The 26638-nt window shown below is 41.8% G+C and overlaps 1 protein-coding gene across 2 annotated transcripts in view; it reads right to left on the reverse strand.

The window, feature by feature from the left end:
* Positions 1–26638, reverse strand: part of RCL1 (RNA terminal phosphate cyclase like 1) — a 64799-nt gene that overhangs the window by 16340 nt on the left and 21821 nt on the right. The window contains exons 2-6 of one of the 2 annotated variants that reach the window (XM_012454555.3): positions 20527–20598; positions 16421–16596; positions 10895–10969; positions 9860–9984; positions 2159–2284 (exon numbers count right to left, since the gene is read on the reverse strand). In XM_012454555.3, coding sequence (XP_012309978.2) covers positions 2159–2284; positions 9860–9984; positions 10895–10969; positions 16421–16596; positions 20527–20598 — 574 coding nt within the window. Of the gene's footprint in view, positions 1–2158; positions 2321–3985; positions 4530–9859; positions 9985–10894; positions 10970–16420; positions 16597–20526; positions 20599–26638 lie in introns of those variants that run through there. The other variant, XM_012454556.3, reaches the window with a different exon arrangement.

Below are 26638 nucleotides of genomic sequence, written 5' to 3' on the forward strand. Positions count from 1 at the left end.
TCAGGTGAGCTCATTAGAGATCTGCATTGGTATAGTTTGCAAAGGCCAGCCTCCACAGCTTGGTAAAGGATCCAATTAAGAAAAAAATTAATTACTGTGACAGTTAAAATGGGACCACACTGGACTGATATGCATGCTGGTCAAAGTGGTGACACATGCCACCGAGAACTGCTGTCCCCTAAGGTTCCAGGCCATGGCCACAACATAAACTCTTACCCTTACATCTGAACAAGCCTGACTTACTGGATACTTCACTGAATCAGAAGAGAGAAATACCCATCCATGACTTTATAGTTTTAATAACAGAGAAGGAAGAGCACTATTAGTCATCTGTAACTGGAGATTTAAAAAAACAAACACAAACTTAAATATCACATTGGTTTTACATGTAGTTTCTAAAAGGAGTTTGGAGTTGATGGTCCACAGTCTACGTCATGTCCACATGTGTAAGGGTTCTACTCACCATTAGCAAGTATGGACTTGACCACACTCTAGGGTCACCTGAGTCAGTGGTATTACAAAAAGCCACACTATAAGCTGGTGGCAGCAAGGCCGTCAGGCCTGTTTCTTTCCCAGACACTTTCTGATAAAGTGAGAGGCCACACAGAGAAGGGAGTATCAAGATGAAGCCATTCAGACAGCTTCTGCTGCTATCTATCCTCCCCCATCCCTCAGCAATCCCCTTTCTCCAGAAAATAGCTGACACATAATTCCAGACCAGTGGCCAAGAAGGAAGGTAAAGGAAAGAAAAGCATCAGGAGCTACCATTTCTGTAGGACCTACTGTGCCAAGCAGGGTATTAATGGCTTATATACGTGATCTTTACAATAAACCCACATGTAGGCATCATCACCTTCTATGTATGAATGAGGAAAATACTGTTGTTACTAGAATATAAACCAAAGGTATAGGAGCATCATTGACTTTTCCAAGCCAGAAGGGCCAGCTTTGCCCACAAATCCTTTCCCAACCCCAGCGTCTGACGCCACCAGTTTTGTTGCTTTGGACTATGAGTCTCCATTGTATTTCTAAAACCACCTTCATCTTTCCATTGGGCCTTATAAAGGTCAAAGACTGTATAAAACACACACCCCCCTCCTTTACTCTCTTTTCCTCTTTTTGCTGATATTAGAATAAACCACAGGTGAAACAGCTGTGGAAAAGGAGACTAGCCAAAATACCTGTTTCAGTAAAACTATGTATAAAATTATACATAGTTTAATTGGAAAAGGATCATCTACGGTATCCCTTAAGAAGCTGACTTCTTAACCTACAACAGTTAACCCCAGACTCTAATATTCTGATTTTTAGGAGACACAACCTATAAACCTCAGATGTAAAGTGAAATGATTCTATCATTTACACTGAAATGATTCAATAAAACACAAAAACAAACAAAACCCACAAACAAGTAAAGCAAATTTGGCAAAATATTCACTGTCAACTACAGGAAGCAAAAGTCTTATCTCAGTGCTCACTGTACTATTCTTTGATCTTTTCTATAGACTTAACATTTTCCTAATCCAAGAAAGTGGCTTTAATTTGCTTCTCTAACTTCCTAGTTGCTAAATACACAAGCAAAGCCTAAAACAGGCATCTTCATTACATAGAACATTATTTTTTAAGAACTTATTTTCCTTATTTAGAATTATTTTCTAATTTTAAAAATTTTTATTTTTTAGTAAAGCAAAGGCTTTCACTAAACCAAATTTAAATCTGCAATAACAACTTTCTCTGGATGTAAATATGTTGTTTCCACTGATGAACAGAGACGCTGACTTACACTTAGATAACAAAAGATTTTAACCCTATATTTTTATTCACTCAGAGTGGAAGAACATGTTCAGTTAAATTTTTTGTTAGAACAGAGTGCAGATGGAATTTAAAGCTTAAAGTGTTGTGTATTAATAGATAGGTTTTAATTCCCCAAAGCTAGGAATCAGACCCTTAGCTTCCAGCACTAGTCACTGGGATGCTTTCCATGTGAAAGGCACTCAAGAAATGCCTGTTGGTGACAACGGCAAGAAGTCAGAAGGAAATTAATTCTGAAACTGTTCTTCCTCTGGCTGTGCAACCTCAGAGCTGGCAGTTTTTACTTCAACTAGAACAGGCATGTGAAAAAGCTGCAGAAACAGACTTCAAAAACACAGATACTTACTTCCCAGAGTTGACTCCTTTCATGTGATCTGTGTAAATATAGATATCAGGTATGAACTTGTTGAGGATGCTCCTTGCAGAATCCACAATCCGGTTTGCCATCTGAGGTGACACACGTACGGAGTACCTGCAGCCTCGAGTTAAGGATGTCATTCTGCTTGGACTCCAGGACAGAGAAAAATCAGTTATAAAGCTGGCAAGTATCTGTGGAACTGCAGTAACAAAATGGGACTTCCAAATCTGTTGTTTTCCAACTGTATTTACTAAATTAGTGCCATAATTAAATTTTTTTCATTATTATTATAAAAGGTCATGGTGAAAACATCCAAACAATATAGAGAATGGAAAGCATAAAGCTGGAGTTCCTCAATCCCATGCCTGACTTTCTACCCACGCAGCTTCCCTAGAAATGGTTCCAGTCCATTTTGCAAGGCGTAAAGACTCCTGTCTCTCTGCGGATCATGATCCAGGCTCCCTTTGAAGTACAACGCTTAAGAACACTTTCTATTCTCTGCCCACTCCCACTGCTGTAGCCAGTGAATCTCTCTCTTAAGAACCTAAGGCCAGGCCGGGCGCGGTGGCTCAAGCCTGTAATCCCAGCACTTTGGGAGGCCGAGGCGGGCGGATCACGAGGTCAAGAGATCGAGACCATCCTGGCCAACATGGTGAAACCCCGTCTCTACTTAAAATACAAAAATTAACTGGGCGTGGGGGTGCGCGCCTGTAGTCCCAGCTACTCGGGAGGCTGAGGCAGGAGAATTGCTTGAACCCGGGAGGCAGAGGTTGCAGTGAGCCGAGATTGTGCCACTGCACTCCAGCCTGGCACCCGGCAACAGAGTGAGACTCTGTCTCAGAAGAAAAAAAAACAAAAAACAAAACCTAAGGCCAGAAAAGACACCACATAGGACCTGGACGATCCCAATCCACTTCCTGGTATGCTGACGGGAGAAGTGGAAAAAGTTCAGTGAAAGAACATGGTTGCTGCTATTTATAAACACATAAAAAAGGTTCTCCTAATGTACAGAGTCTATTTTCTATTATTTAAGAATTAATTACTCCACTTGTGGATGACACAGCCTCCTCACACCTGCTACCTTGTGGTCAAAATATTAATAATTAGCACTCCTACAATAGCACACCCCAGAAAAGAGAGGAGGAAGATATTAGTAATTCAAGAGAAAAGGCTGGTGCTTGAGGAAATGGAAATTACTGCCTAAAACTAGACTTTATAACAGAAGCTGGCTTTCCCCAACCACACATGTCAAAGAAAAAATAAGTATGTATTAAGCACTTCAATGTATAATATATGGTCAAGAGATGGCTATATATTTGGAACTAAAAAATTGAGAAATAACATGTGACCTTCCCACTACCCTGATACAAACCCTACGTGACAAGTCCAACAGGTAAAACAAGGTGTGTGATCTGCCCATTCCAGCTCAACTGTTCAAGAACTGCTGTTAATAACATATTAATCATTTGAGCTGCCGAAACAAAATGCTCAGAGATGATACAAGACCTGACCTGGCATCTAGCTCCCTTTTTGACCCATCCGGAACATTATACTAAAAGATCATTATACTGAAAGCATTTCCTCATGCTGGTGACAGTCTCCCAGTGGCTACTGATCCTCCCAGATCTTGTTAGAGCCCCCAGCCTGCTCAGTGTGTCCATCCTCAGCTCTGCACCATCAACTCCTTCCACCCATCCAAATTGTCCAAATTCCTCAACATGAGCTGTTCTGCCCCACTCTCCCAGCCCTGAGGTCCCAACCTCTCTTCTGAAAACCCTCCAGCCGGCACCAAGTGTGGGCTCCACTTGAACTTACCATACATCTCTCTTCACATACACATATTTTGTTCTTGCTCTTCAACGAGACCGCACGCTCTATAAGGGCAAGGGCTTTATTTCTAAAATCCCTCACAACTCTCTAATACACTACTTTTGTACTCAGAAATGCTCAATAAATATTTGACTTGACTCAAAGGACAAACCTGAAATGAGGAAAGAGCAAAGAGGGATTTTTCAATACACACAGAGCCCAGTTACATCATCTCTCCAGTCCAGAATGTACTTTCGAACACAGACAGCTTAGACAAACAGTCCTGGGTCTCATACCCTTTGGACCAAGTGGGTGCTATTCTTCTGAGGTATAAGGTTGCCCACTCTCCCCAGGAAAGCACAAGCGATATCACCATCCTAACACGTAATCCCACAGAGCTCATGGCTCCCAAAGTTCTTTCACATATGTATCACCTTACTTTATGCTCACAGTAACCCAGTGGTATGAGGCACGGTTCCAAGTTCCAGGACTTATATTAAAGACAACTAAGATACAAAACTAAGACACTTGCTCAAAATTAAACAGATATGACTCCCAAAAAGCATCTTCCTCCTCTCACCCATCCCATGATATGGAAGCACAACGGGTCACTTAACAGTACAAATTCAGGGATAACAGAACCCCGTATTAGAACTCAAGCAGGGAAATGAAGAAGGCAAAGAACTTTAATGCCAGATACATTGAGTTACTTAGGACCAGCTGGCTTGGCATGGATGTCCTACCAAGGAACGGCTAACGGCCCCCGAGTTCTAGAATTAGTTTATCTCCGTTCAAGTCCCAGCTCCAGCAAGTTGCATCATTCCAGGTCAATTGTGTTAACTTCTCTGTGCCATCATTTCCTAATCAGTAAAAGAAGGATAATTATATTTTCCTCACAGAGTTTAGAGACATAAATGAAATAAAATGCATGTAAAGCTCTTAATGTCTGGTGTGTAGCAGGAGCCCAGCAAATGTCAGCTACTGCTTTTCTTATTAATCATCCAAGATTCAAATCCCAAGCAGAGGCTCTTATTCTTTTTTTTTTTTTTTTTTTTGAGACGGAGTTTAGCTCTTGTTACCCAGGCTGGAGTGCAATGGCACGATCTCGGCTCACCGCAACCTCCGCCTCCTGGGTTCAGGCAATTCTCCTGCCTCAGCCTCCCAAGTAGCTGGGATTACAGGCACGCGCCACCATGCCCAGCTATTTTTTTGTATTTTTAGTAGAGACGGGGTTTCACCTTGTTGACCAGGATGGTCTCGATCTCTTGACCTCGTGATCCACCTGCCTTGGCCTCCCAAAGTGCTGGGATTACAGGCGTGAGCCACCGCACCCGGCCGAGGTTCTTATTCTTTTAGGAATCAGAGACCTCTGAGAATCTGATGAAAGCTATGGACCCCCTCCTGAGACACATATATATACTCACACTCTTGCAGAAAAATTTTCAGGTTTATGAACCTCCTAAAGCCTATTTATGAAAACCATAGTAAGAACCAATACCAATGTACAAGTCCATAGCTACAGTCCATATGGGACTCCCACTCTTACCCTCCCCCAATGTTCCATGTCAGAGAAAGCTAAGAGGGTGTGCGTGCACACATGCACGTGTATGTGTGTGTTACAGTAGGTGTACACAGAGAAAGACAGCTTGATTCTCAAAGTACCTTCCCTATAGTCAAGGAAAAGAAACTAGATTATCCCACAGATTCCAACTTAGCCCCTTTACTGCCAGTGTTTTCACTTAATTCTCATGTACCAAATCGTGAGCTCCTAGGACAGCACTGCAAAACTAAAACAGAATGTTCCTTTCTCTTACGCCTCACATCAGGCAGGGGTGAAAATCAATGTGGGCGGCATTAAATAAAAAGTAACTACTGTCTAGTCACAGCTACTGGCAGAAACCAACACCGGCTCCCTCTGGGCCCTGGCTGGTAGGTCATCATGCAGAATGCAGGAGGGAAAAGATGCACTTTGGAAGTAACTCAGTTAAAACCACAAATGCACACAAGAGACTGAGGCCAGTTCTCCCAGTTCGAGCCCTCCTATGGGAAATACAACCTCCAGAGTTAGTCCAGCAGTCAATCAGCCTTGCAAGGAAAAAAACCACAAAACCAACTCAAGCCGTTTTCCAAAGGCAGCTCTTTTTTCCCAGGCTGTAAAACTGGCCAAGAAGGCGATCTCCATTCAAACCCACATTTCTTTGAGGTATTTGTGAAATGGGCAGCTCTGCAGACCAGTGGCCGAAATGTTTGGTTTACAGACAGGGATCTGAGCAAGGGCACTGTGTCAACTCTGCTGGGGAGCTGGGAGGAAGCCTCTACCAGTCAGAGACATACTGGAGATGATTTCTGTGTCCTATCCCCTGCCTCCAGAGAGGTAGGAACTTGGGACCTCACAAGTGCCTTCCTGGATCAGGTTCTATATAGGGACAGTTCCAAGAACATTAGAGGGAGAAGCCAGGGAGGAACAAAGTTACACCCAAGGTGCTCGGGCACTGCAGCTCTTTTAGCTTTTATGTTCTCCCCTGTAAAACCCTTCCCCATTTCCCGGCAAGATCATCAAAGGACACGAGCCATCTGCACACCCAGAGAGAACAGAGGGGACCCCACTGTGATGAAACCCATGTTGTTAGGACAAGACTGTGTCAAAACAGAGCACACTGCCAGAAATCACATTTCCAGACTACAGAGACTGAATTCCAAATAAAGTTCACTGCCGCCAATACAGAATTAAGGAAACACATCTCAAGTAAGGAGGAAAAAAACAACCATCTCCTCCAGACAAACCTGAAATACCCCTGAAAGTGCATTCCTATACACTTATTGGAGTGTATTGGAAAGCGTATTCCTATACACTTACTACACTTTTTTTCATGGTTAATGTCTTTAACTTCAACATTTTTGGCAATAGTGAAAAGCAAAAGACAATTCAAGGGCCATCAACAGGGTTTGATTTTGGGTTCTATATGTGGTGGAACACAATGCACCTGTTAATGAGAATGAGTTCAAGTAGAAAAGGCACATTTGGCTTTAAAAACACACACCTAGTTACATTGCATTTCCATTTCTTTGTAACCCCATTAACCTTATTCCAGCTCCTCTGATTTGAAGAATATTAGAGTTGAACATCACCTTAGGAAGTCACCTGGGCAATTTAACTATACATCAAGCTGGGGATTCCTAAAAAAAGGAACGATTTCTCCTTTTGCCCACTCTCTCCTGGTATACACAAAGCTTGGTGCTTACATTGTTTGGGGGACAGCCATGCAGAGACAGACCATAATCCAGGAAGGCTTTGTTATTATGTATTCCTGTGCTTTTGATGATCTTTAAAAAAGAACTTCAGGCAGCAACCCAAGTGAGATCTTCTATCTTAACTAGCACTCTCTCTACCCATGGCCCTGCAGCCCACCCTACTCCCTGCTCTTCATCACTTACTGTTCAAGCTATTTGAGGCCTCTGAAAAGACAGTCCAGGTCACACCTCTTCCTCCAAGTAAGAGCATCCCCAAACCTCCTGAGAAATACAAAACCTAACCTTAGGCATCTACCCCAACCCTGAGAAGCAGGCTTTCTAGTCTACCCTTCCTTGTCACACTCCAACCAGGAAAGTCATCCCCATAGCCCATCTAGCTCCAAGGCCTCCAACAATGTCCCCACCCAGATCTTGTCAGCACCTAGAATTATACCACTTTTAATATCTGAAATCCCAAAACAACATTCCCTAAACACAATCTCTTTTCCTACATAGTACATATATCTATTTCCACTAGACCTGATCTTTAAACTTGTTAAAGTTTCTAGTCCCTTGACCGGCTTTCTCCAGGCTGGTGAGCCCTTGAGACAATCCTCAGTGAGGAATGTACTTGCCGATGCTCCAGAACCCACCCTCTACCTGTCCTCCTGTAGGACCCACACACCTTGCCAACCTGCATCCATCCTTGGATGAAATTGGTCCTCCTACGTTCTCTACTCCTCCCTCTAGGCTGCCAACTGCCACTGGACACAGTCACATGGGACCTCACAAGTGGTCCTTCAGCTGAGACCTTACTGCTGTTCCACAGCCTTTCTTATCTTCAGTTATGATGCCCCACTGTGACAGCACATCTTTACCATCCTTGTCATACTCCCTTATCCTACCCTGCCCATCCCCCTACCCTCAATCCTATCCTAACTCGGTAACAACTGAAAACTCACCCCAACTCCCTTCCACTCACCTCCACATGGCTCTACCTGGAGCCACCCTGTGAATTTGAATCCATCCCCCTCTCAAGTAAGAATAAAAAGAACAGTGGCAACCATTCACCCAATGCTACTTACACACCAGTGTATCCTATTGTGCAACTACGATTTCATTTTACCCTTCGTGACAGTCCCTTGCAGCAGTTATCAGGACCAAAGCTATACAGGCAACCAAGGCTTAGAGCCAAAATGCTTCCACTGCTGAGTGGCACAGCCAGCGTCAGCACCTATGTCTTTCTGACTCCAGCACCTGGACTTTTAATCAGCTCATTACCTTGCTTCATCTACATTAAAAAACCTATAAAAACACTCAAATCCTTACCAACCTTTTTGTAAAAGGGAGGAAAGTATCACCTACTCTTGCTTCATCAAGTTACTGCCTCATCCTTCCTTCTCCCTCTCTTTCCTGTCAAGATTCTGGAAAGAGTGGTCCCCAAAAGGTGCCGTTTCCCTCCCCTTCACTCCACAACCCAGAATCAGTCCCTCAGGCTCTTGGGCTCCAGCACTCTTCCCCAGGGCATCATAGCAGCCTGCTGCTGAGTCCCTCAGCTTTTCCTCACCCCAATGCTGACCCCTCAGGGCCTTTTAAGGTGCTGACCAGGGCTTCCAGGAAGCCATGTTTTGTTTATTCTCCTCTCCACTCTTACTTCCCTCCTTACTTAACTCTTGCTTTCAAGTTTTGGAGGCCTCTCCACCCTCTTGTCTTTGCATTCTACATAGTACATGATTCCAGCCACCTTCAGCTCTTCACTGGCTCCTGCCTGTCTTCAGGCCCAATTCTACCATCAAATGCCATGGACCATCCTGAAATCTTGCCACATCTCATTACTTGCCACTTCCCAGAACCACTGTGCACTGCCACCCTGCTCAGGCCCATTTTTCTGCCTGAAGCACTCCTCCTTTCTTGCTCTACTTTGCAATCCTCTGTTCTTCAAGGCTCCTTTCTATTGGAAAAAGAAGAGATTAAACGCCTGGACTTCAGAGTCAGACAGACAAGGTTCAAATCTCAGCTCTGCTTATTAGCAGTGTGACATCATTAACAAATTCCTTAAGCTTCCGAAGCCTCGGTTTCCCCATCTGCAAAAAAGGATGTAAGTGAACTCGAGAGTCAATCTGAGGCTTAAAAGCATGTAAAGTTGATTACTGAAGTAGATGCAGAGTAAGTACTTAATAGTAAATATTGTTCATTATTATTATTCCAGCTTCCCTAGGTCCTCCAGACAAAATTGACCACTGTCTACCCTGGGTCCCCCACCCACTGCACATATCATTTTGCATGTTGTATTAGAACTATGTGTTTTCATATTTGGTTCCTTCACCAAATGATAATGACCTCTTCTAAGGGAGGAACTGCAGTATATTCATGGCCCCCAAACCAAAGCCTTTTCAGAGAGGATTCACATATAACAGAGCCATTTGCCTAAATGTTAACTGGAAAAAAAAAATGACTCAATCAATCTAGTCATGGTGAGGCAGATAACAGAACATCCTCACTCAGCCAACAATTACGTTTTCACCGTTAAGCCTTTTCAAAGTTGTAGTCTAAAATGTAAATAACCTCAGGAAGAAGTAAAGCTGTTAGTCATCCTTATGTTAGTGAGGCAAGAAAAAAATAAGAAATCCAAATAAATGGAAAGGATACGCCATTCCTCTGATACGTTTGATTTTTCCTGGATCTGTGAGTTGAATGGGCTTCAAGACCTTCCTTACAGGACATGAGAAAATCACTTCGCCTCCTCCTCCAGGAGGCATTCCCCGTCGCACAATCTGCACAGAGAGTGAGAAAGATGAGGCAAGGATGCAGAAAGCAATGGATTACCCTGACACCCCACCCAGGAAGGTTTATACCAACAGATGCTTCCTTACAAGGCACAGTTCTTCCATATTCAATCTGTCAGTCCCTTCAAGACCAACAGCAACTTATGTTGGCGCCTAAAGAGTACATGCTCAGAGTATGTCAAAGTCCAAGTTGACTACCAAAGTGGCTCTGCCATTCATCTCTATAATCCTGAGCAGGTCACTTCTTTATCCTTAAAATGTGGAGGTGACCTAGTTCATCATCTTAGCCCATTTCTTAATAATCAGAAACCCCTTTTTCTCCTCCCACGCAAATAACTGATCTATCAAAACATTATTAAATAAAAATGAACTCATTTCCCCTATTTAAAACATGAATGTAAAAGGCAGAGATGCTAAACAGTTTACCTCACTGGAATGATATAATTCAATAACATACAGATGCTTAAACTACTTCTACTAAATGTTGGAAATACTGAATATTCTCAGGGACATCCAGGTTGGGAGCCCTTGAACATAAATTATATCCAGATCATTTAGATCAGAGGGCCAATATGGCCCAAATCTGTTCTCCACTGCTTATTAGCTGAGAGACATGAGTGGAGCTGTCATGAGAGAAAAGGAGTTAGCATTTGTAAACTGTTTAGAACAGCCCCCACCTCAAAGTAAGTGCAACATAACTGCTGGCTACTATTGTTATCACTAAAGGGTCCCTTTCAGTTCAAAGTCTGTAATGTTTACTTCATGAGCCCTCTGAGTCTTCTGATAGATGGTGACTTCAAATGTGACACACATACACTGAGTCACACAGCTCTTCCAATGAGTTAGTGGAAAAATGTTTTCCACAGAAACATAAGGCCAACAGTTCATACATTCTTACCTTCAGCTCAAATGATTCATCATCAATCCCAAACTGTTTCAACAAAGGGAGTGCTGTTGCCTTAAGAACATCAACCTATGAAATTATTTTAGAAAACAAAAAGTTTAAAAAAAAGAGTCAAAGGAACAAGTGAGGCTTAGCAACCAGGTAGATGACGCAGTGCGCTAAACAGAAAAGATGCTGGCTTAGAACTGAGCGAGTAGGCTGGCTCTGCCTGAGGAAGACTGCGATTTCACAGGCCACTGAGCTTCTCTCAGCCCCACTTTCCTCATGTATGACATGGAGACCTACAGCTACCTTACAGTCATCGTGAGCATCAGAGGCATCATGCAAAAAGCATGGAGAGATGGACTCTTGTAGAAAACAAATGGAGAACCCTACTCATTCTTGAGGTATAAACACTACAGAAGAAAACCACCTTTTTCATTAGCATTTGTCCAGTATGGTTATCTAATGTTTAGAGCTGGTAGCACTCCAAAATGAACTATTCAGCAGCTCACCTAAGAGTACCAATGATGAGCACCACATAGGCAGCTAAAGGGAAGGTGATGATTTTACATGGGAGCTGGGGAGTGGGGGTGACGATAGCCTCAAACTACATGAAGCAACACAAACTCAAAACTGCAATTACGACGACATCCACGGTTAATGGCAAGAGTTTGCCATGTGTTACTGTTATCTCCTTCTGCATTCAGACTCCTAGGAAGTCTGGGGTGTTTCTGATCCATTTGTGGATTCCTGATAAGAGTATAAAGATGACATTCAAATCATGTGCTGTTATCTAATGAGTCAGCAAAAGTTGCCTCAACTGCTACATGGGAAAGGAAATTACTCCCTTACTTGTTCCCTTCTTGGACCTGCCAGTTGGCTTGGAGGGCGGGCACCACATACAGGGTGTAGGAAAAGCCCTAGTCCTGGTCCCAGCTCTGCTTCTAATTAGCTATGTGGCCTCAGACAAGAAAATCACAACTATCTGAATTTCCTTATCTCTAAGGCAAGGGGCTCAAGCCCAGCTATCTCCAAGGTGCAACCAACTCTAACAGGCTCAGAAGACCCAACTAAATATTGTGATATCAGAAAATTACCAGAGGTAGGAATGACCTGTGAGGTCTAAGAACACGCTTAGAATGGATCAGGTGGGGCAGGGGAAACTAGGAAAGCCATTAAAGATTAGCTAACTTTAATTAAATATTAAAGTTACAGCCTGAGCAACATAGTGAGACTTCATCTCTACTAAAAAATTAGCCGGGCGTAGTGGTGCACACCTCCGGTCCTAGCTACTTGAGAGGCTGACATGGGAGGATGGCTTGAGTCCAGGAGTTTGAGGCTTCAGTGGGCTATGATCATGCCACTGCACTCCAGCCTGGGAAAGAGAGTGAGACCCTATCTCTAAAAATAAAAAAATAAAGCTAAGCACACTCAAAAACTTAATATACGCATTTGGGATTGCCAGATGAAGAAGAATGCAATCTAGGCTTAAGGGCAACTGGGGAGAAAGCCAAGTCAGATTCTAAAAAAGTAGGGGAGGCAATGCTGCAATTGCTCTGGGCAGCACCAGCTCTCCTGAGGAACAGAAAGGTGAAAAAACACAGCATTCCTTCTGGCTCATTTTTCCTATACCTTGAGTCACAAAGGGTAAAGCCAAATTTACTTAGTTCAGCCAGAAGCCCAAGGGTAATTCCAGGTGTAGTCCTGTCCCCTTATCACTCTCCATCTGACATGGAGGACAGGCAACTTGGTGCAGTGAGACAAAGGCTGGAAAAGCAGATGAGGGCTTGGGACCTACTCTTCCTCTCACTGGCTGTGAGACCCTGGATGCTTCCTTGTCTCCTGGGCCTCTGTTTTCTCCTGTGTAAAAGGAGAGGCTGGGCTGAACACTCTACAGTCTCCTGCAGCTTTGCACATTCTAGTTTTAGCAGAGTGATGGTGGCCTGCAAGTTCTGCTTAAGGGAAACTGATCAGTCCACTCTGCAGCCAGAGAGAACAGGCAAAAATCTCACCTAAGTGGCACCTTAGGACAAAGGCATTACCATTACAGTGCAGCCAATCAATCCAAAGGTAAAAATGTAATTAATCTATGTTTCAAAAGGGAGGAAGAAGACTGCTCTCCAGTTACCTTGTCTGAAACACCCACCTCACTGGGTTGGTAGAAGAATTAAACAAATATGGATACACACATACATACGTATGTATACCTAGAACAATGCCCAGTACTTGGTAGACATTGCTGTACTTCTTTTCCCTCTCTAAGAGGAAACTAGAAAAGAATGGAATCTTCACCCACCATTGGAGTAGCTTGTTGGCACCAATAAATATATACTGGGAGCTCTGGTGGCACACCACTAACATTCAGGAGACCTCCTAGAACTTTTCTACTCTTTAAAATTTCTCCCCACTTTCTATTCTCTTGCCTCTAAAGAAAAAATGTCTTCTTCCTCTTCATAAGGCTTATTCCATCACCTCTGTTTTCAATCCTCATCCCCTCTGGACTTCACCAAGGACCCTCAGCTCATTTAATTCTTTTCTTTTCCATTACAGCTTCTCCTCAGCCTATAAGCAAACTCAAGTTTCCCCTAGTCTAAAAAAAATTCCCAACCTCAGCTCTTAAAAACTTTTGAAACAATCTCCTAACTTTCCAATACCACTAGTTCCTACTCATTCCTCAGTCTCTTCCTGTCCTTACACTCCAATGACATTGTTCTTTCAAAGGTCAATAAAATGTCTCACTGCTGAATCTGACTCAACTCCTGCAAAGACTGACTGTGTAGATTATCCCTGCTTCTTAAAACTTGATTCCTGCTTGGCTTCTCCAAACACTTGTATCTCCACAGTCACTCTGTCTCTAGCTCCTCCTCTCCCACTCATGCCTTAAATACTCATTTCTCCTTCTTCCATTCTTAGTCCTTTGGACCATGGAGTAGAAACTCTAATGCCCATAGAGAGCAGAAAGGAAGCTTAAAGGAATAATGAGGTCAGTGGTGACCTGGGTCCAGCTGGAGAGCTCACGCCTTATCCAAAAAAGGCAGCTGTTGCTCACCTCCAACTGATGGTTTTCATGCAGGAACCACCACTCAGTATTGTCACACTGCCCTATCATAATGTAAAATCTGGAGTTTCAAACATGAACAACCAATTCAGATACATAAGCACACCAACAACAACCACCACCACAACCACCACACTGTATATGTCAAAAAAAAACGTGAAAGATAAATTCAGCCAAATCCACCAGTGTTCAACCTCAGCCTGATCAATCTCATACTCCTAGAGGCTTAAGTATCAGTAGGTAACATTCTGATGACCTATCTCCGAGGCTCCAGACAATAACTTCAAACTGCCAACTGGAAATCCTTATATGGTTAGGCTGCCAACATCCCAGGGAACAGGACCAAAATCGAAAGCCATTATCCTACTGCAATTTTCCTCTTCCCTTTGTCAAATGGGAATAATCTTTATGATCATTATCCTTTACGGCAACCAGGACAGAAATCATGGTGTCATCTATGACCCCTTCCTCTCATTCTGCCTCCAGTCATTTGCCATATCTGCCCCTTCCTTTCTCCCTCCATCTCCATAATGCCCAAGCTAGTCTATCACTTCTCCATTCAACTTTCACTCAACCTCCAGAATTACCTTCTGAAAACCCAAACTGACTCTGATTTTCTCTCCTCTAGAAACCCTCTCTGACACTCAGCACTCTGTTTCTACCTCTGTCAGAGCCTAAGGGTATTCATCCATGTAATCTCCATAAATGGGTTTCCAGCTGTCCACCCCATGAGACTAGGAGTTTATTAAGGACAGAATCACTCATTTCATCCTTGTATGCAGAGTAGATGCAGACATGAACTAATGAGAAAACCACACAGAAAAGAAGCAGTTAGAAATGAAGGAGCCATGGGATGAGCTGAAGAAGTCACTCTTTATTCAGGATTTAGTATATTTATTTTACCCTGGCCTGGAGCCAGATATCAACCAAGGTCATTTTAGTTACGCAGCTGGCAAAAGCAGTTAGTCCTACAGCAGATGAAAATAGATTTCTGGGTACCATTTCTGAGAAATTCATCAACTGATCTTTGTCTGTTACCATATAACATTTTTAAATATCGCCAGTGAGAAAAGCTTGTAAGATAATTAGCAAGTATAGAAAAAAAAAGTACAAAACTGATACACACACTGCTGTACACTTCAGGGCCTTTTCCCACTTTTGAGGCACCTACCCCTCTTTCAACCTAAATGTATTTATGCCTCTTCTCACACTTTTATCCAAAGAACTCATTTCCTATAGTCTTCTAGAAAATGTAAAAAAGAAAAAAACACTTAATGAAATATTCTAAACAGCTTAGGCAACATTCCTTTATAGCTTAAGAATTTCAGATCTTGTACTATACTCAGTATCCCAGGGAAATGAGTTTATGCAGGTGAATTTCCAAGAATTGAAGAATAAGTTTGCATTGCCTAAGAACATATTAACACTTATACCCTTGTAGGTATCTTGATGAATAGCAGCAGTCTCTACTTTGGGGCTCACAGCACTACCTCATTGGTCCTCCCTGAGTAGAAAAGCTACATAATTCACATTCTGCCTCAGAAGCTACCCATTCACTGGTCCTGGCCTATATCTGTAATGGTAAAGGCAAGCATACCACCTCAGTTAGGACTTTTCATCACGGCCATCAGCTTTAAGACACTGTCTCTGAACAGCAGAGCATCCAAAAGTAGAGAATCCATCCCTCCCTACAAGGGAAGGGGTCCTGGACAAGACTTCTCTAATATCTCTCTCTCTCTCTCTGTCACACTCTCTCTCTCTCCATCCTGGAATGGCACTAAGACAGTTGTGGTGATCACAATGAAAAGTTTTGCTTGATATGAAACCATTCTCCCCATACCTGCAAACCATTCTCCCCATCCACCTGCAGAAAAATTAGCATGTTTAATAAAAAGCTCGCTCTGGCATGGCCCTTGGTGAAAAAAATAAAAATAAAAAGCTTGCTGATACCCACAAACTACCAAAGCTCACACATTCCTTTCCTGAATTTATGCCCTTTTTCTAAATCTGCAAACTCTTCTCAGAAGACAAAAAACCTTCAGTTTATGATTGAAACCTGAGTAAGTCAAGATTATGCTGTGGCAATGCCAAGGAGACATAATCTCCTGTCCAAAATTTTGGTCGGCTGCCCTCCAGTCTCAGCTACCACATGACCTTAGAAAAACTCCACTGTCACATACTAGAGCCAACAGAACTAGAGTTCATGTTAGCCATGATGAGACTGAGAGCATCTGTTTTGAAGGTCTTTAGATAACAATGAAAGGCACCTTGATAACTGTTAACAATCGTCCTGAATTTGATGATCCCATGTTTTGGTTCATCTGCCTCCTGGAGTGATTAAACTCTAATCTCAAGGTAAATAACAAAAGAAATATACATTTGAAATAAAACTGAGCTTTACAAGGAACATTTTTCTCACAAGCTGGGTTGTGACAAGAGACAAAACAAAAACAAACCCATGGTTTGTTCTCAATACTCACTGAAGGGTCAACCTGATCATTGGTCACTCCTCGTAGAACAATCTTTAATGGGTGCTTCATAAATGGAGCCAAGCAAAGAAGACTCTCCAGGTAATAGCCAATGCCACGAAGGACGCTACAGTCATGTTCCACAGATCCACCATACAGGAGGCCAGGCTGATAATATAAGGTTGTTCCTTAAACCAGAACAAAAAGAGCCACATTCAGCAGGAAAAAAACTAAAATGTCACAAAGGTAATGAAGGCAGTGAGTTCCAAGGGGAAAGTCCGGCAAGGGCATCCAAGAATGCTTGAAATGCCATCACTATGAGCACACGCTTCACTCCAAAAGCTGACTCACTGCTGTCAAGCCCCTGTAACAATAATAAACTGAATGTAATTTAATAATCAGTAATAAATCAAATCCCTCCCTAAGCCATCTGAGTTGCCAAAGTCACGGCAGGGCACAGAGGAGAGATCCTAATAAGCACCCTAGTCTCCCAACAGCACAATCTCAGACTAGGCTGATCAGAGAGGGGAATTACAAATTATGTGATTAAATCATCACACCAGCAACCAGCATCCTCTAGGGCTCCTGCAGTGAGATTTCCCATATACCTCACTCACCAAACATGATGTCAAGAAAAGGGAAGTACTTTATGGCATTCAGTGCCATTAATAGTAGCTCTTTTAATTTAATACTGATACATGAAAATGTCTAATAGTATTTTACGGCTTTAGTGGAAACTACTATCTTTATTCACTTTTCACATATTCATATCATTCAAAAAGCTTTGTTTGGAGACAGGGTCTCGCTCTGTCACCCAAGCTGAAGTACAGTGGCATGATCACGGCTTGCTGCAGCTCGACCTCCAGAGCCCAAGCAATCCTCCCACCTCAACTTCCAGAATAGCTGGGACCACAGGTATGTGCCACCATGCCCAGCTAATTTTTATTTTTTTTTTAGAGAAAGGGTCTCACTATGTTGTCCAGTATAGTCTTGAACTCTTGGGCTCAAGTGATCCTCCCAGCTCAGCCTCCCAAAGTGCAGGGACCACAGGCATATGCTACAATACTCAGCTTATTTATTTATTTATTTATTTATTTACTGATGGAGAAAGGGTTTCACCAGTTGCATAGGCTAGTCTTGAACTCCAAGATTCAAGTGATCCTCCCACCTCAGCCTCCCAAAGTGCTGGATTATAGGCATGAGCCACCATGCCCAACTATCCAAAAAGCTTCTTACTAGATTTACCTATGAATGTAAAAAACTGTAAATGATTTAGGGGGACATAAATGGTTGAACAAAGTATTTCTGCTGCACAAAATCTTCTGCAATGCCCTCTGGTACAATTTACCAAAAATAAATTTAACATTAGAGGAAGGAGAAATGCTCAGTCACTCAAATGGGAAAAAGTTCTTGGGACTTCCATAAAATAAATTTAGGTTTTGCCATATTAAACACTAAAATCCAAACAATAATGAAATCAGGATTATATTCTGATTAAAGTAATAAACACTTCTCAAATGGATCCTGGGTCAGTTATTCTAAATAGTTGTAAGGGTCACAAAACCATCCTTTAGATCAAAAAGTCAAAAAAGGGCCAGGCACGGTGGTTCATGCCTGTAACCCTGGCACTTTGGGAGGCGGAGGCAAGCAGATCACAAGGTCAGAAGATCAAGACCATCCTGGCCAACATGGTGAAACCCTGTCTCTACTAAAAATACAAAAAAATTAGCTGGGTGTGGTGGTGCGCGTCTGTAATCCCAGCTACTCGGGAGGCTGAGGCAGGAGCATCGCTTGAACACAGAGGTGGAGATTGCAGTGAGCTGAGATTGCGCCACTGCACTTCAGCCTGGTGACAGATCGAGACTCTGTCTTTAAAAAAAAAAAAAAAAAAAAAGCCAAAAAGACTATATATTCACTAAATCTTTCAAATCTATATGTTTATTTATACAAATTAGCCAAATGAGAAACTGACCAGATCATCCGAATGAAGGCTTTTACTACTCCAATGGGGAAAATTAAAAGGACGTGGAGTGGGAGCAGAATCATGTAAATGTCTTATACCTCAACCTATACTGAAGATATGACTAAAAAACAATAGAATTGGGCCGAGCGCAGTGGCTCACACCTGTAATTCCAGCACTTAGGAAGGCCGAGGCGGGTGGATCACCTGACGTCAGGGGTTCGAGACCAGCTTGGCCAACATGACGAAATCTCATCTCTACTAAAAAATACAAAAAAATCAGTCAGGCATGGTGGCAGGCACCTGTAATCCTAGCTACTGAGGAGGCTGAGGCAGAAGATCTCTTGAATCCAGGAGACAGAAGTTGCAATGAGTCAAGATCATGCCACTACACTCTAGCCTGGGTGACAGAGCAAGACTCTATCAAACACACACACACACACACACACACACAGAAGAATAGAATTATCTGTCTTCTGGATCACCAATAAAAGTTACTGAAAAAACCTCCAGCAATTTCAAAGCAAACAAGCTAAAGGAAATTAAGGGACTCATAGCTGGCAAAAGACATGGGAATACCTCATTCCTGAAATCTGTTCTTCATAAGGTATGGCTGAATGCAGCTATAGACCAGAACATCTCAGGTCTCTTGCCTTAGGAGAGCCAAGGTAGGGAAAAGGTCAGAAATTCCTTTGTGGAATGTGTGTGAAAAGGTAGAGTGTTAATGGAGTCAGCCAAAGGATGTTTGCCACAGTCTTCCACACAATGTAGACACAAATTTCTAATAGAAAAAATAAAAGCTAGAAGCAACCTAAATGTTTATCAATGGGGAGAGTTAAATAAATTATTATGCATCCATACACTGGAATACTGTACTACAACCCACAGAAATACTGAGGAAGACTTGCATGTGCTGGCAGGGAAAGTTCTCTGAGACATTTACGCTAGAAAAAAAAAATGCTGGCTGAAGAACAGTAAGACGAGCATGACCGTGTTGATGGTCTGAATTATGCAAATGTCCATGTGACAGTGGCTACCCCTGGAGCGGAAATGGAAGAGGAAAGAGGTGAAGGGACAGTCACATATTTTGCATAAACTTGTGTAAATTTATTTTCACAAACAAAATTTTAAAATAAAATAGAATTCAGCATATAAATTACCTCACAGGGTTGGTTGAAATAATTTAACGTAAAAATATAAGTAGATGAACTTTGGAAAGTTTAATGTAAATATTACGTATAAAATAAAAGAGGAGACACTTGCTTACTGGATCTGAAATTTTCAGTTTTCTAACTTCCTTAAATCAAATGTATGCCCCTGAAATTGGAAGGCTTCATGTACATCTCTGGAAAATCATATCATAGACAGGTAACTGGGTCCTTCCATCTGAACATGGTATTTTTTTAAATATCTAGAATAATATGCTTTTATTATAATCTATATTCACAGCTTCATCATGTAACTCCGAAGTTATATGATGAGCTCCTCATATAAGTCCCCCCAAAATTTCAATTTAATGGTGATTCATATAACACAAAGTGATTAGTAAAGTTTTAAACACAATCTTTATACCATTATGGATAAGCAGAGACTGACTAGAAAAAAAAAGAAAAGAAAAAAAGAGTGAGAAACAGGAACGCTTTAGCGCATGTAGATGCTTTCAGGAATAGAAAAGGAGCTTAGAGGGCCGGGCATGGTGGCTCACGCCTATAATTCCAGCACTTTGGGAGGACGAGGCAGGTGGATCACGAGGTCAAGAGATCGAGACCACCCTGGTCAACAAAGTGAAACCCGTCTCCACTAAAAATATAAAAAAATTAGCTGGGCATGGTGGCGCGTGCCTGTAGTCCCAGCTACTCGGGAGGCTGAGGCAGGAGAATTGCTTGAACCCAGGAGGTGGAGGTTGTGGTGAGCTGAGATCACGCCATTGCACTCCAGCCTGGGTAACAAAAGCGAAACTCCGTCTCAAAAAAAAAGAAAAGAAAAGGAGCTTAGATTCATATAACACAAAGTGATTAGTCAAGTTTTAAACACAATCTTTATACCATTATGGATAAGCAGAGACTGACTAGAAAAAAAAAGAAAAGAAAAAAAGAGTGAGAAACAGGAACGCTTTAGCGCATGTAGATGTGCTTTCAGGAATAGAAAAGGAGCATACCTGTTTGGTTTATTTCAATTCGAGAACCATTCGTTATTTTGTCCAACAGCCTTATGAAGCTAGCTTCAAAATCTGTGAAGAAAAAAAATGTCTGTGAAGAAAAGAGAAGACAGACTGGCCTCATGTCAGGTCGACATTTCCAGAGCACAGGCCTGATCCAGGTACTGTGGTACACAGGTTACTTCCTGCATTACACCTGGCTTTCCTAAAGGACTGGGTAGGTTCATGGGTTGAGGAAGTAAGGCAGTTGAAAAGCACTGACTGCTACATATACATTTAGTAGAACTTAGAAACAATTCAGCTTTCACACTGCACAAAAAAATAGCAGCTCTACCAGCAATCTAATGAGATATTAATTTTGGTAGCATAAAACTCAAGACCTATTCTTCTGAACTCAGGAGGGCATGCCAAATAATGGAACAGAAAGTAGGGTTTTAAAGTCAAATTCTTCCCTGCTCCAGAATGCCTGGAAAGAAAGATTAAATTAAGGACCAACTGTCAGTCTCAGAGACAGTAGGAGATCACTATCGCTGCCTTTCAGCAAAGTGTCCCTCCCTTTTCCCTTCCTCTACCATCTTACTGATTTATAACTATCTAACTAGTTCAGTTTTCTATTTCATTAAAAGGGTGTCTGCATGTTCAGTATTACTGCCACCTTTCTATAATGCATAAGAAAAGACTGAAAAAAAAAAAGGCCAAATGTTAACAAATGTTTTTTACTTAATGACTGGATTTTATATAAATTTTATATTAAATATTTATTTATTTTTAAGAGACAGGGTCTCACTTTGTTGCCCAAACTGGAGTGCAGTGGCATGATCACAGCTCACTATAACCTGGAACTCCTGGCCTCAAAGGAGCCTCCTGCCTCAGCCTCCCAAGTAGCTGGGATTACAGGTATGCACCACCACACTCAGATAATTTCTTCATTTTTGTAGAGATGGGGTTTTGTTATATTGACCAGGCTGGTCTTGAACTCCTGGCCTCAAGCAATCCTCCCACTTTAGCCTCCCAAAGTGCTAGGATTACAGTCATGGGCCACCATGCCCGGGCAAAAGCTGGTCATTCTTTAAAAGAGAAAGAGAGGGGGATGGGAGAAAAGAAAGGGAAAGGAAGAAAGAATAGATTTTAAATGTAAGATTATGGGAGGAGGAGTGAAAAGTCAGACAGAGGAGAATCCTCTAGCCATCCCCTGGGCTAATCTTACACACACACACACACACACACACACACACACACACCCCTTAGTTTTAACGTCCTGCACATGAACAAGGACAGAAAGACTAACTCTTCTGCCACTGAAGGCATTGTGACTGCCTGAAACTTTTAGGCAATTCTCACTCCTGTAATAAACCAGCAGAGTTTATGGACACAGAGTCCAGTAATCACCTAAACTGATCCCAAAGGGTGAGTGGATTGACTAAGCAATTCCCATCCACCTAGTCTGTTACCCCTAAGTCTTGTCGTAATAGATTCTGCAATTTGTACAAAGAGCATTGGGCTAGAAATCAGAGAAACTCCATTAAATCCTCAAACAAATAACAGTGGTTAATAACAGCTGCTGTGTGTTGAATGCTTACTTTACACCAGATATTCTTTCATTTAATCCTCATGTCCCTGAGGCACTGTCATTCCCATTTGCTATGGTTTGAATGTTCCCTCCAAAACTCATGTTGAAACTTAATTGTCATTGTGACTATATTAAGAGATGGAACCATTAAAAGGTGATTAAGCCACAAGGGCTCTGCCCTCATGAATAGATTAATGTCCATTACACAGGAATGGGTTTATTATTACAACACAAGAGTGGGCTGTTATGAGTCCAGGCGGGGGTGCAGAGGTATGTATCTGTATTCCCAGCCACTCAGGAGGCTGAGGTTGGAGGATCACTTGTGACCAGGAGTTGAAAGCCAGCCTGGACAACATAGCAAGATACTCATCTCTGGAGAAAAATAAGAGTTCAGCTCTCTCAGTCACTCTCACTCTCCCTTTCTTGCCCTTCCACTTTCTGTCATAGGAAACTGCAGCAAGAAGGTCCTTGTCAGAACTAGCACCTTGATATTGGATTTCCTGGCTTCCAGAACTGTGATAAATTTCTTTTCTTTTATAAATTACCCAGTCTGTGCCTGTAACATTTTTATAGCAACACAAAATGGATTAAGATGCCATTTTACAGAAGACTAAGATCCAAGAATGCCAACTAGATTGCCCTAGTCAAATGACACTGAGACCCAAGAATGCCAAACGGACTGACCTGATCATATAACCAGCAAGTAGCAAAGCCAGGATTTGAGCCCAAGTCTGTCCTTCTCCAAAGTTCATGCTCTCAATCTTTGTTTTAAGAAATGAGATCTCACTATGTTGCCCAGGCTGGTTTCAAACTCCTGGCCTCAAGTGATACTTCTGCCTCAACCTCACAAATGCTGGGATTACAGGCATAAGTTACTGCATACAACCTAAAGGTTCCAAACTGAGCCACACCATGACACTAGTTGGCCTCTGTTCAGTTTAATTCCTTGCAGTCAACCTCTTCCTCTAGAAAATCATGGTACCTTCAACTACAGGCAGTGAGTGACCTCTTGAAGGATCTTATAATTAATTTAATGGATCCCTAATCAACATTTAAAAAAAAAACAAAATTAGAGCTGAATAAATTGTTTTACATATATGCATATGTGTAATAGGTTGTGATGTCAATAGCATCACAGGAGTTTGAAAGTATCTGAACGATGGAACTGAACTAGAAATTATTTCTATGGTCTTTTTCTATAGAACCTGATTTTAACATTCTTTACAAATCAGGCACAATCTCTACCACAATGCACTTTCTAGTTAGGTTTTTAGAAAATCTAAGGTATTCTGCAGAAAAAAAGAAAGCCCTTGATTTGTTCAAACTTTCTAGGTGTCTAAATGGGAGAGAGGAACAAGTATCTACAAATAATGCCGAAGATTAAACCCCACAGATTTTACAAATTAGAAAAGAAAAAAGGAAGAAACCATGACGTCAGTTTTTAGGTTTTGTTTGTTTCTTGCAATCCACAGGAACTCTCACACACACAAACAAAACCAGAAATGCCCAGCAGAACAAGAGTAGAAAGAGAATAGGCATAAAGAGAACTCCAAGCAGGATCATCCCTGATCACGCAGACAGGTGCTTCAGAAGCAGCACTTCAAAGAACCAGACTCAGAGCTAGTTCTAAAGCCCTGGCAACACTGAAGATAAGACTCCATCACCTGGTCCAAGAAAGATCTCAAGTGCCCAAACTTTACTAGGCCAACCTGTGTAGAATTCCTTGCCCATTCACCTCTCACACACCCTTTCTGACTCCTCTTCTTCAAGACTGCTCCTCGGGCTACAAAACGTCAGGTATCTAAAAACATTAGGGGAAAAGCTCCGAAAACAAGCATAATTTTACTACCCTGTTTATGAATACATAATTAGATTATAAAATTACAAAGAGAATCAAAGTCAATGCTATAATGGTCAGGATAGCAGCTACCACTAGGGGCATGAAGGAGCTGCAAAAGGTTTAAAGGTATACTGATGTTGGCAAAGTTATATTTCTTTATGTGGATGGAGGTCACACAGATGTTCATTTTACGATCTCTTATGCACAACTTTTATATCTTATGCATTTTATTTGTAAAAATTTAGTGGGTACAAGTGCAGTTTTGTTACATGGATATATTGAGTAGTGGTAAAGTCTGTGTTTTTAATGTACCATCACCGGATAGTGCACATTGAACCCATCAAGTAATTTCTCATGCCCCTACCTTTCCAACTCTCCAATGTCTATTATTCCACACTCTTATGTCCACGTGTACACATTATTTACTTCCCTTGTGCACTTTTATGTTCTTATAATTCACGTTTTAAACATAATTTTCACTCTTGGGACCATCAACCTCAGGATTACTTAAATATCACTTCCTATGTCTTATCCCCATGCTTTTTATCCCTGGAATAAGTGAGATTATCATTTCTGTGAAGTGTCTGTCTGTGTGTCCTGTAAGACAGTGGCAGTCATCAGTCTGACCCCATCCCTCACTAAAAAAGGCAAAAGCTTATCTCAAACAAGGGGAGCAGGGGAATAATACAATTTAAAAATCACTTTAAAAACAGAGCAATTTTCCATAAACACAGTTTCAATTCATGCCAGTAATCCCAGCATTTTGGGAGGCCGAGGTGGGCGGATCCCCTGAGGTCACAATTTCAAGACTAGACTGGCCAACATGGTGAAACCTCTACTAAAAATACAAAATTAGCCAGGCGTGGTGGTGCACACCTGTAATCCCAGCTACATGGGAGGCTGAGGCAGGAGAATCACTTGAACCCAGGAGGCGGAGGTTGCAGTGAGCCAAGATCACGCCACTGCACTCCAGTCTGGGCAAAAACAGTGAAACTCTCTCTCAAAAAAAAGGTTTTCTAACTCAAAGGTCTACAAATACTGGGCTGGTTAAGTAAGTTACAGCATATCTATATATCAGAATACTCTGTAGCTTTATAATTAATGAGGATGTTTTTACGTACTGATACGAGTCATTGCTAAGATATATTGAGTGAAAAGAAGATGCAGATGACCATTTCTGTGGAAAAAGAACAAGTGTACACATATGTATATATATTTGCTTATTTACGAAAAAGAAAAAGGCTGAAAAAAAACAAACAACAAACTAGTAATATTCTTTGCTTCAAAGATTCTCTAAATCAGCAGTCTCCGAACTTTTGGAACCAGGGACCAGTTTCGTAGATCAGATCAGTGACGGGACTGGATTCTCACAGGACCGTGAACTCTATTGTGAATTACACATGCGAGGGATCAAGGCTACCGGCTCCTTATGAGAATCTAATGCCTCATGATCTGAGGTGGAACAGTTTCCTCCTGAAACCATTCCCCCAACCCTGCCCTGTCCAGGGTTGAGGACTCCTGCTCTGTAAACCCTTTTATTTCCTTTGAATTTTGTGTCGTGCATATTTCTTAAAATACATAAAATTTATATTTAAAGAACACACAAAGGTACTGCAACATGATTTAAATAGCCAACAAAACTGCTTTCATTAAATGGCCTATGATAGATCTTTATAATAATATGTACCCATTAGAAATGTTTTTAAAAGAATTATTTATACAGGGAAAAGTTTAAAAGTAATATATATAATGTAATTTCAACTTGTTTTTTTTTTTTTTTTTTTGAGACAGAGTCTTGCTCTGTTGCCTAGGCTGGAGTGCACTGGCAAGATATCAGCTCACTGCAACCTCCACCTCCCGGGTTCCAGCGATTTTCCTCCCTTAGCCTCCCAAGTAGCCAGGACTACAGGCACACACCACCACCCCCAGCTAAATTTTATATTTTTAGTAGAGATACGGTTTGACCATGTTGGCCAGGACAGTCTTGATCTCCTGATCTCATGATCCACCTGCCTCAGCTTCCCAAAGTGCTAGGATTACAGGCGTGAGCCACTGCACCTGGCCCACTTTCAATTTCTTTAGCAAATAACTGGAAGACAAGACAGTGAACTGTTAACATGCAAAATTAGGAGTCATTACTTTTCTCATTAAATCCAAAGAGGTAGACATTACAAACACATAACTCAATTCTCGGAATAAATTAAGAGATCCACTCACTTGGAAATTTGTATGTTTATTTATTTCTATATGTGCATTATTCCACACAATGTGATAAATAAAAAATATTTTAATATAACGAACCATACATCCTTCCTAAATTATACTGAAATCAAGAAAAAAAAAATCACAGAACATAATGTCTTATATAGAAATGGGAGAGAGATCCAAGATGGCTGATGATTAGCAGCTCGGGCACGTACCTCCCAGTGAAAGCGCAAAGAACGAGAGGACGCCACACTTTCAGACGAATATTAGTTGCTCACGGACCAGTAGATTCCCAGTGGAGGAGCCCCACGGGTCGCCAGGGCGACTCTTGTGGCCGGCGTGGTGGTTTTGCTGGTGCCTTAGCACGCCAGTTCTTGGTGCAGAGTCCGGAGATTCCCGGGCAGAAAAGCACCATCAATCTTAACATCGCTGTTTTGGCCGGCTCAGTGGATTGCTCAGATTTCGGCGCAGGGAATCAACAAGTTGGACGTCAGAGA

Source organism: Aotus nancymaae, unplaced genomic scaffold (assembly GCF_030222135.1).
Source record: "Aotus nancymaae isolate 86718 unplaced genomic scaffold, 86718_ANA_hifiasm-v0.15.2.pri h1tg000041l, whole genome shotgun sequence".
Lineage (NCBI taxonomy): Eukaryota > Metazoa > Chordata > Mammalia > Primates > Aotidae > Aotus > Aotus nancymaae.